The sequence below is a fragment of the Orbicella franksi genome, chromosome 6 (assembly GCF_964199315.1).
Source record: "Orbicella franksi chromosome 6, jaOrbFran1.1, whole genome shotgun sequence".
In the NCBI taxonomy this organism is placed as follows: domain Eukaryota; kingdom Metazoa; phylum Cnidaria; class Anthozoa; order Scleractinia; family Merulinidae; genus Orbicella; species Orbicella franksi.
The window spans coordinates 5242541-5254201 of NC_138150.1; the positions used below are offsets into that span (position 1 = coordinate 5242541).

Genomic DNA, 11661 nt, shown 5'->3' on the forward strand with positions numbered 1-11661 from the left:
TTAGCGTCTCTCCCCATTTTCCCACGCCGTTTTTACACTCGCTCCAGACCTTTCGTTCGCAAAAAATACGACTGTTTTGCAGTCTAAACACTTGAGAGCACTGCAGTAAGGTTTTTACCCGTACAAAACATTCCGTGAAGTTTAGATTACTGTAGATTCAGTTCAGCTGTTATTTGCTTCGCTTTTGATTTTTCATTCAACTGTTCGCACGGCGGTGCACTTATCATGTGATCATGAGATCATGTCGTTTTGGCGCCCGGAAGTCACATCACTTTCCGGTCGTTTCTTTAGCTTAAATAAAATTTAGCAAAACCGAAGGTTGAGAGTTTAATAAAACAATTATTCCATTCGCGCTTGTTGGAGATGAGATTGGTTCTGGCCAACTCGACCCTACGGGCCTCGTTGGCTATTTACCATCTCATATCCAACGCGCGCTCATGGTATAATTGTTAAGTATATATTGACAATTTGTAGTTTAGGATTAATTAAAACAAAGTTAAAAACAGACTCAACTGATTTTCCATTAAACCTGGACATTCCTGGATGTTGCATTCCATGGTATAAGTGTCAGGTCCAAGGCCACTGCAGTCGTTTCCTCCGTTTGCCGGGGGCGGATTGGTACATGTCCTGTTACGCGTCTTCACCCCACCCCCACTAGATTTTAAACATTCGCCGTACGGTCTCCAATCCGAGTAATTACCACTTATTATATAGAAGCGAGATAAGAGGAACCAAATCGGACCTCTCAGAACGATAAACTCAATGGATTACTTGCAAATTATTTCCAATTGGATAATTGCTGACTTTTTAACCAATAGCTTGCGTACCCACCGTTATCTAGAAAAACATTAGATGGCAAGGTAGTTGTCTTTCAGTAATGGATGCTAGAGTGTGTGTAATAATATACATGGAAAAATCACTTGATTTTGATTGCCTGAGAGGGGTGCAGTTCAAGTGTAACACCAGTGCAAAAAAAGAGGTTCTTGCAGTTGTTACTCCGAGATCTGTAAATATCCCTTTGTATATATTGACAATTTTGTAGTTTAGGATTAATTGGAACAAAGGTAAAAACAGTCTCAACTGATTTTCCATTATACCTGGACATTCCTGGATGTTGCATTCCATGGTATAAGTGTCAGGTCCAAGGACACTGCAGTCTTTTCCTCCGTTTGCTGGGGGCGGATTTGTACATGTCCTCTTACGCGTCTTCACCCCACCTCCACAAGGTTTTGAACACTCGCCATACGGTCCCCAATCCGAGTAGTTACCATTTACTATATAGAAGCGAGATAATAAGAACCGAATCGGACCTCTCAGAATGGTAAATTCAATGGATTACTTGCTCGTTATTTGCAAGTGAATAATTGTTCATTATTTCACCAATAGCTTGCGTACCCGCCGTTATCTGGAAAAACATTATATGGCACGGTAGGTTTCTTTCACTAATGGAAGCTTTAGTGTGTGTTGTGGAATTTTACTTTTCGGCTGTGTTACTTGATGCGAAGTTAATCACAGCTGGGTCAATAACGGTAAATAATGTATAGATTTTGCCAAGCCTAAAAGCGGAGTCCTCGGGCGTGGTTATTTAAAGCCTGACTAACCGAGTCAGGATAAGCGAGAATTTTAATTTGTGTGTTTTCTATTAAACTTGGCGGTGAGGTTTTTGCTTAAATTGTTTGGTCTTCTGAGTTTGAATAATCTCATATTACAAAAAACATAAGTAGTGAATAACATTTTATGCAAGAAAAATATATACTTCGGTTAACTTTTACTCCTGGGTTAGCCTTAGCTAGCTCAGTTCGGCGCAACCCGGCCCTGATCATAGTAAGTTAAACTGGTTTGACGCCGCGATTCAATCGAAAAGCCTGTAGTTGGTCAGCGGTAAACTTCAAAAAGTTCAAAGCTGTACTAATTTCAGTGTAATTTTGGTGCCTTTTTTTCCGTGGGATAAGTGACACGGGGTCGGTGATCGTCACCTTGTGGAACTTATCGGCTGCTATTTGTCCATTTTACCTGGACACTCCTGATTGTTGCATTCCCTGCTAGAACTGTCTGGTCCCAATGCACTGCAGTCTTCTCCATCATGTGATGGTGGTGGATTGGTACACGTTCTTTTACGCGTCTGTTCTCCACCCCCACAAGTCTTTGAGCACTTACCGTACGGACCCCAATCTGAATAACCACCGTTCACTACGAAAATGGATATTAGTATAAATAACAAAAATATGTTTATCTGTAACGATCCCTTTCTATGTACTTGTAATAAATAATTTTATTTACAAAGCTTCAAATTTTCTTACTGCACATGGCGCCGATTACAATGAAAATTGGTAAAAGAAAAAATAGTAATAAAAAATGACTAAAAAAGCAGGCCATTGGAAAAAAAAATTAAAATAGCTTTTATAAAAAAGGTAGTTTCAATAAATGTTGGAAAAATTTGAATGAAATTTGGATAGTTTTAAAATGTCCTTTGTTTGTGGCAATATAATCCCAGCACGTTATACGGAAGAATGCTTCACAACCCTTCTTCCTGGAACACTGGGCCGAGGCCCGGATTTTATAATTTTCTTTTAGATTAGCGCACGAGTCTTACATTGAGCCTAGCTATTCACAATCTTCTCCCAGCCATACTGGTTAAATGATCTTCTTTGTATGTTTTTTAGCCTAGCGCTTACCCAACACTGTAGCTCCTAACAATCCTCTCTCAGCCACACTGAACGAGGAGTCTTTCTTTGTATACTTCAAAGCTTAGCTCAGGAATCTAGCCTTTAGCCTAGCTCTTTACAATATTCTCTTGGAAAGGCTTTTTATTTGTATGTTCTAGTGTGCTTGCATTTCGAGTTGCCAGCATTTGAAGTCGCTTAAAAGATGATCCAAATGTAGCTGACAATATTGTCCATATCCTTACCTGGGCACTTCTGCTTGTTGCATTCGCTGGTAGTACTGTCGGGTCCAAGTCCACTGCAATTTTTCCCTCCGTTTGCCGGTGGTGGATTGGTACACGTTCGTTTTCGTGTCTTCACCCCACCTCCACAAGTCTTTGAACACACACTGTACGGCTTCCAGTCTGAATAACCACCGTTAACTACAAAAAAAGAACATAAAATTATTACAACGAATGGCCCATTCCCTCTATGAGACTCGCCTGCAGGGAATCTTGGTAGTTGTATTCATCAAAATAACCATCCAGTTCAATCCCAGCAGGCGCTCCCTACTTAGAGAATTAGCTGTTGCCATGTCACGCAGTAGTGCTTACAATCATAAAGAATGACTGTATTGGAAACGTGCACGTAGACCGATCTTTTTATAAGGATGTAGGACTGTGGTAGGGTAGGAGGCTGGTGGGGTTTGATGGAGGGAGTATGCCACATGACACAGCTTCAAAGAACCTTGCGTGTTAATCTAGTTGTGTGCACGAAAATGGAGGGAGTTGCTGACATCAGGTATATATTACAAGGTATGTGCTATTTGTCAGTATTTCCATTACATTTTTAAATCAAGAGTTCCGCTATAAATATAGAGGACATGAGTATCACAGAAAGGCAGCGTTAGGTAAAACTAGTTGGCCAACCTTATTAATAGGGTGGTTTTTTTCAGGAGTTTGTACAGTAAAGGTGGGCTATATTACCAATTAAAGAAAGTAATGAAGATTCTTACTTGCTTTACATCCGTACAGCTCTACTCGCAAAGCGATGAGAATGTACCAGTCCTCAGGAATGATTCTTATGGTCCTTGTGATGACTGGTGGAATCAGGTCATATTTGACAACACTGTCTTTATCGTTGCTGGCTTTAAAAGTCTTAAAAAGAATAACTGTTTTGTAAAATGTAGATTTTTTTCTCTGTACCATTTTAAGAGACCTAGATTGTCCTCATTATTTAACGAACATCTCGATCAGCTATTCTGAACGAAATTGAGAATGAAATGATCAATCGTAGCTCGTGCAATTTCTTGCAAGTTAAAGGAAACTCACTATTTGTCGTTTCTTTATTTTGAGAAGTCGAAGTTCTTCAATGGCTTTTTACCTCTCTTAGATCAAATATTAATTGATTGTGATTACTGCATACTAGTTAAGGCTGTAGATTCCGTTCACCGAAATTCTAGTCTCCTCCGCAGCTATTTTTTGGGATGCCACTATACGCTCCCCCAAAGGTTGCAGACGAGACTACCGAAAGTCTTGACCAATCGTATTTATTCGCTTTTAGATAAGTTAACTGTCGGTTACCTCCTGCCGGGACAGTGGGCAGCTAGACACGGAATTAATGTTGTCTATTGTATTGTATAGTATTGTAAATTCAAACGAGATTATTTTCAAAATATTGACCTTGGTATGCCATTCTGGCTGGTATTGCTGGAGGAAACCGCGGTCATCAACGTATTGAAGTGTGTAACTCTTGACATAATAAGGCCCATGGTAATAACCCTGCGTGGCAATACCAGTCACTTGCGTGTCTCTTCCAAACTTGATCTGAAGCCACTGACTATGATCACTCACTGCTGGTATCCAGCCTCCATAACGTCCAACTCCTCCCTTATAGTGCAGTCTAGCATTACCAGGAGCGTACAATAAAGTCGCATGGGCCAGTGTAGAGGAGGCTGTTACAGCAGAATCTGGAATTAACTTATCTTGCATTCCTAGTGGATCCCTACATCTGACCTCTTGGGGTATTTGGAAACCTAAGAAAACAAGACGGGGAAACAAGGCTGTTGTTGCCTTTAACAACAAAAATGAAAGTCGACCCATAAAAACACAGGCACGTAGAGTGTTAACGGACAAGTAAACAAGTAACCAAAGAGTGCTACGACTGCCATTACAACTACAACTAACACTACCACTACTGTTACCACTATCACTACCACTACCACTACTACTACCTTTACCACTACCACTACTATTACCTCTACCACTACCACTGCCACTACCTCTACCACTACTACTGTCACTACCTCTACCACATCCACAGTGAATACCACTATCACTACTACTGCTACTGCCATGCCAATGCACTGCCACTGCCATTGCCACTGCCACTGCCACTGCCACTAACACAACCGCAACCACACCAATTACAACTACCATTGCAATTACTGTATGAAAATTCCTACTACAACCACTATCCAAACCACTAAAACTACGTACCGCTGTCAATGCCACTGCCACTAGCACTACAATCACCACTTCCACTACCACTGCCACTACCACTTCCACTACCACTGCCACTACCACTTCCACTACCACTGCCACTTCCACTACCACTACCACTACCTCGACTACTACCACTAACACTACCGCTAACGCTACCACTACCACTACCATTACCACTTCCACTACCGCGACCGCTAGCACGATCTCTACGACGAGCACTACCACAACCACGATCACTACCGCTACCGCTCATGTTGCTGCCACTGCTACTGCCACGGCCGCTGCAGCTGCCTCTACTACTACTTTGACGTTGACAGCTCCGTACCTGATCTACAACCATAGACATCAGCCCTCAATGAAATCCAGACATGGTATTCCAATGGATTGATTCGGATGTAGCGTGCAATAATAGGATTCTTTAGCTTGTGACTCACAATTGAGAATCGATCCTTATTCCCTTCAAATTCCTCAAATAGAACAAAAGAGTGCGGGTTTCTTGATTACCGACATGGCATAATTAACTAAGACGACGCAATAGAACGTGTGGAGACAAACTAAAACCAAGAGTGTATGTAGGGTAAGATAGTTAACGTGGGTCGTATCCCCTTTGTAATCATTCTCAAGATATTTTCAGACATCGTACTTAGTTCTTTGGGGGTTAGACACCATTGGTGTTGCGTGGGTGTTTTAATGGAGTATAAATATGCGTATAGATCGGTTTGGGCTCTTTACGTGATTATAACTCGTGACATGATTGGTTATTTCTTGATCTTCCCGCGATTTTGAAGACCATGAGTAAAAATAATTTGAGGAATTACCTTCGGTACTCTTCAAAAACACACACACACACAAAAGGGTTTAAGATTGAGGAAAAATTACCTTGACAGAACCGTCTTCCAGGTAGTCACGGAAAAATTTCCCGTCATAACTGTACGTCAAACGATACTTTGTCACCCATTCGTAAGTATCGTCTCTTCCTTGAGTGGAAACTATCATCACTTTAACGAAACGCCCAAAATTCACCTGAAACCAATTGTTGTCTCGTAGATTACCAGCTGCCCAAGCTCCATAGTGTCCTGCTTTAAGCCTGAAATTAAGTCTTCCATTGCCCGGTATATATAAAGTTGTACCCGGAGCTACATAGCTTGAAGCAGTTATTGAGGAGTCCGGAATGGCATAATTTTCCAGACCTAATCCTTCCTGACAAGCAGGGGGTTGTGGGGTGGGAAAACCTGAAGGAGAAATCATGAATTTTATTTGTAGTTTGTTTTATTTTAGAAGTGACCTATGTACATGCATATAGTATATCAGTTATACAAACTGCTGACTAGCTATTGCCAACTTACTGTACAATTGTTATGGTGGAATGATTCTTCCTTCGACTGCTTAGATGTCTCACGTGCGGTATAAATCTTTGTGTATATGACGTGAAATGTCAAAGTTTTGTGTATTTTGGTGAACGTGAGCCCCGACGACGAATTTTTTGCACTTTCTTTTGGAAATGATGACTGCAGTTACATATTAAGTTTGGGCGGGTTTTAAGTTCAATTGGCGACTGAACAGCTAGATCTAGATAATAAAAAAATTCAAAGGTTAAATATATATCTATTTTTACGAGGCCTCAGTCTTGGCGTCGCCGTGGTCATTATTTTAGCTCTCTAGTATTAGGAAAGATATTATGATTATGTCATACGTGCGTATATTTGTACATAATCCTACCTGAACGACACCCATACAACTCCATTCTTAGTGACATCCACCCATGATACGATACCGGTTGAACTCGGATGTAGCGGGCATAGATTGGTGGATCCAGTATGTTGATATCAACGCTCTTTCGGTCACTATTGCCTTGAAAGACCTAAAGTGATAACAACAGACACGTGTACGTAATGGCAAGTGTCAACAAAGTGTTTAGCAAAAGCGGACGACCACGATGAGTGGCCGGTTTCAAGGAGATCGAACTGGACAATGCGATATTGAGAGTGTAGCTAAAAAATATCAGATATAACAACGTTTGTGGAGTTACCCTCATTAAGGTCCGGTAATACGGGCAACATTTTTCTTCACCTTGTCTCGCAACATTGTTGCATTGCAAGTTGAAACACATTGTTGCGCGTATTACCACGTTTGTGACCAACTTGTCTCGCAGCAAATTACAGTGTTGCAAGTTGAGGCAACATGTTGCGCAAAGTAGACTCGAGTTCTACTTTCTGCAACTAATTTTAGTTTTGCTGCTCGTATTATCACTGAAGCTACAACTTGTCTTGCAACAAATTTGAATTCAACGCTTGTGATTGGCTGTCGCGGAGAGTGGCAACGCGGCAAACAAAACAAACATAGCGGACGGTGAAGGCGGGCGTGAATTCGAAGTAGACCAGTAACTCTCGGATTGTCATAAATTTGCCCTATGCAAAGACCTCAAGGGCTATCATAGTCTTTGGGACACCTCGTTTGTCCCTTCACACAAGCAGCAAAAAAGACAAACGGCGTGGAAGAACTGTCCCAAAAACACAACTTTTCGCCTAGCAATCTGAAACGAAAGCGAGCTTCATACTGAGAGAACTTCGCTGGCACGGAAAATTAAGAAGAAAATGACGGCCAGAAATCGAAGTGGAAGTTCGTGGAAACGCTAAATTATTTGAAAGAAGGCTCCATCTTTATTTAAAAAACACGATTGACCGATTATACGTGAAGAATTCCGCAGACTTGAAGCACTGTATTTTGTTGCGAGATAAGTTGGCCACGAACGTGGTAATACGTGCAACAATGTGTTTCAACTTGCAATGCAACAATGTTGCGAGACAAGTTGAAGAAAACTGTTGCCCGTATTACCTGACCTTTAGGGAGCTTAAGCACGCCGAGAACGACGACGCCGAGGACGACGCCTACTCAAAAATGAATTGATATTTTCGCGATTGTCTAGATCTGTTCGGTACGCCTAGGGCTTGCCACAAGTTGCCCGAAATTTCTCAAAAAGTTGCTCAAAAACTGCTCCAAAAAAAGTCAAAAGTTACTTTTTGTAACGAAAGTTGCTCAAAAGTTGCTAAACAAAGCCAAAACTTTTTTGTTTCTCTCTTCTTTTATTTGTTCTGATGCAAAAATATGCAATTTGTGCAACAAAAGTAACATTTCTAAGCATTTTGGTGCATTTTGTCGTGTAACCAGCGTCGCTAAATAAATTTGTTCACAATACGTATGAGTAAATACTACGCATCAATATCAAAACTTTTTAAAAATCTTTTTAAATTTTTTTAACAAAATTTAAAAAAAAATTTCAAAAAAGAATTATAAAAAGTTTTAAAAATTTAACGAAATTCACAAGTTGTCTACTGAAACATTGTAAAATATGGAAGCATATATGGCCAACTACAGTACTAAAAGCTCCTCCGATATCTAGAAAACTAGAAATTGCTCAGAATACAAAAAAAATTGCAAGTGAGCTACTTTCACTTTTAACTTGTCCTCACACAAACGTATTCACATTGCTAAGTATATTTTCTTCATTAGAGATGAGTAGTATAAAAAATCTGGGAGACAATACGGTCCTATTATGCGAAATCTTCTCTTCCGGTTGCCGTCCGCGTCTCAAAAACGCGCGAGCTTAGCTCTCTAGTATCTCTCTTCCCCCAGGTGTATGAATGGGTACCGGTGAATTTAGTGCTTGAGTGGGGTGGGATAACCCTCCGAAGGACTAGCATCCTATCCACTGGGGGAGAAAAAATACTTCTAGTCGCTAGTCGGAATAAAATGCGGTCTTTATGTACAACTTCGCCCAGCGTAGACTTTGTTTTCCTTTAGTTAACGTGGAAGTTCAATCTCCAAAGGATAAAGCGAAAACAAACAAACAAACGAAAAATTGAATTACTGTATGACTTTAACTTTAGTGTTTTGGTGTAACTTACCCTGTCAGAGCCATATTGGCCGCTCTTGTAAAACGCAAAATAACCGCCATCATAGCTATAAGAAACCTTGTATTCAGTCACCCACTCATATAATTCTGCTCGGCCCTGAGTTGCGATCTTGGTCACCTTTGTGATGTCACCAAGATCCACCTGAATCCATTGTCCTTGTTCCAGGAACAAAGTTGACCATGCGCCTGTTTTGCCGTTCCCTGTCCTGTGATTAAGCCTAGCATTGGTAGCTCCATGAGTTACACTAAACTGCAAGTACAATACGTCGACTCATAAATGTATTGTTTGATTGCCCGTGACTCCTTATTTAGGGAATTGAGCTACGTTGTGCTGAAGCTCTTTACTTTCAAGAGCTCCATACGAATGTACCTCTAAGCATCCCTAACCCTGTTTTTCTTTCTTAATGTGGGTTTTTTTTGTGAATGTTTTGTGTTTTTTCTCTCCCTTAAACTAAAGTGTAAACTGTAAATTCTTCCTTCACCTGTCCTGTCCAATATTTAAACATAACTAGGCTGGAGGTTAACTTGAAAGTCTCAAAATTGCAGACTTCAAGACTACGAGATGTGACCAGTAACTACTGACACACTATTACTGGAGACAATGGCGTCAAAATATTAAACCAAATTTGGGTAGTGTAAAAATAACTAACGGTATGTTGAGCTAACCCGCCTGATGTATCTTCAAAGAGTATACAAGTATAAATATTTATTGTCCAACTGCAGCGAATACCGTCCAAATAACAGTACAAATATACAGCGACATTGTACAGTTATTTTTATGGTAGAAAACCTGTTTGCCGTATACAGGTCGGCGCGCGCACGCAAAACTGTCTCCCTCTTTTATTGATAAATTTATTGACTACTACAGTTAGATTATAAATCTCTCATTAGATGTTTTAGTGTGTAGTATCGCTTTATATTTTTACTCGTTGTTTGTATTTCGACTCGCCCTACGGGCTCGTCAAAATACGGTACAACACGTAAAAATGTATATATGTTATTTACCGGCTGGAAGGTCCGTATAGTGAAAAACCGTGATCGAGGTCTTGAGCGGCCTCGGGCAGCATTTTCAAGCCCAAGGTCACAGTTTTTCACTATACGGACCGACCCTAAGCCGGCAAATAACATGTTTATTTTTTTCCTACAGTAAATTGGTTGTGGCTGCAGTTCAGCCAGATTGTGTATCAGCGGACATTCTTCAAGTGCTAGGTAACCGCTCACTAGTCGTGCTTTCCGCCATTTTGTGTTTTCGCATCGCGTGGTGCTTAGATGTAAACAAAATCGTTTTCCATCGGATCGTATCATGTGTTACCGAAGACCTCAACGGTGAGAAACAGTTTTTTGTATCTTTTGCGAATTGTTGTTAGTCTTTTTCTTGGCGATGTGTTAGTATATAAGTTTATTTCTTTTCATTTTTGTCATCCAGATTGTTATCTCGGGTAAATCGTACATCCGTGTAATTCAGTGTTAACGAAGCAAATTGTACGCCGAGCAGTACTCGCTACCTGTGAATAAACGTCGTTTTGGGTTTGAAACTCTTCTGGTGAAGTTACCTAGAAGCAGCCACATTGGTTTTACAGATTACAAATGGGTTTTATTTACTCAACTCTTGTCATTGAATCGGCTTGCGCGCCGTCTACTAACTATTTGTAAAATATCTCGGCAAAGAGCGAGTAACTCAGATAATAGACAAACAAAGATTAATTGAAGAACAGAGTTTTTTCGAACTACTTTATGTTAGTTGCATTTATTTCACCAGTTAAGTTCTCCAAAATTGTTTTTGCGGTGTGAAATTTCGTGCGGAGTTTGATTACTGCAAAAACAATTTCTGTGAGTCGTTGCTTTTAAAATCACTTGAAATCAGACTTTTCTACCGTAAATTGAATAGCAGAAAGCGAGGAAATTCGTTAAGTGTATTCCACAGAAATTCTTCTGAATACAGCAACGATCAGAGAGGTAAATTCGACTGAAATTGACTCAAATTTTACCGCGAGAGAACCACAGGATTACGCGCCATTACAGCGCTAAGCTACAAACAACCAAGCAAACTCTCACAACTTCAAAACACTCAATTGAATTTACTTACAGTGACTTTCCTTGCCATTTTAAAGTGAACAGAGAAAACTTGCATTGACTAATCGTCGATGGATGTGTAAAAAAGGCAAAAGATTGACGATTACCGCTAACTTTTAGCAGCGAAATTTAGGCAGCGCAGATAAAATCCGGCCCGTGAGCAGTGTCGGAAAAAGCTGGACCGGTCACGTGCGTATGATTAGCCAATCAAATTCGAGGATTAAAGTGCCTATGAAGTAAAATATAATTGCCGCTTATTTGAAAGGCTTTTCAAAGTAAAGAAGAATGGCGTTTCCCTTTTTGGAATATCTTTTTTCGTTCTAGAGATATTAACGTTTTTGTATTATGCAAATGAGGAAAGTGATGACATCATAGGTGGTTCCACTTGAACAGTAAAACACTGAATCAAGAATATCTCTAGAAATATTGAAGCAATGTTCTTCAAACTTGACACCACAAATGTGCATCACAAAGGAAACAGAATGACACCTTCTGTGTTGTTACCATGGCAACACTTTTGGCTCCAGTC

General features: G+C 40.3%; 2 protein-coding genes and 1 long non-coding RNA gene across 3 annotated transcripts in view; all 3 read right to left on the bottom strand.

Annotated features, from left to right (window-relative positions):
* Positions 1-1820: 1820 nt before the first annotated feature.
* On the bottom strand, positions 1821-6459 carry LOC145491314 (lactadherin-like). The gene is made up of 6 exons (XM_081470484.1): positions 6026-6459; positions 5472-5613; positions 4325-4677; positions 3658-3799; positions 2909-3085; positions 1821-2190 (listed from the first exon to the last, which is right to left on the bottom strand). The coding sequence occupies exons 1-6, from the start codon at positions 6392-6394 to the stop codon at positions 1997-1999; spliced, it is 1377 nt and encodes a 458-aa protein (XP_081326610.1). The 5' UTR covers positions 6395-6459; the 3' UTR covers positions 1821-1996.
* The window catches only part of LOC145491310 (uncharacterized), a 131677-nt gene continuing 125107 nt past the window's right edge, over positions 5092-11661 (bottom strand). The window contains exon 2 of the long non-coding RNA XR_014049805.1: positions 5092-5463. This is a non-coding gene — a long non-coding RNA (uncharacterized LOC145491310). The remainder of the gene's footprint in view (positions 5464-11661) is intronic.
* Positions 6421-11661, bottom strand: part of LOC145489560 (retinoschisin-like) — a 14568-nt gene continuing 9327 nt past the window's right edge. The window contains exons 4-6 of the mRNA XM_081468542.1: positions 9052-9309; positions 6866-7007; positions 6421-6431 (exon numbers count right to left, since the gene is read on the bottom strand). Of these exons, the coding sequence (XP_081324668.1) occupies positions 6421-6431; positions 6866-7007; positions 9052-9309 (411 nt within the window). The remainder of the gene's footprint in view (positions 6432-6865; positions 7008-9051; positions 9310-11661) is intronic.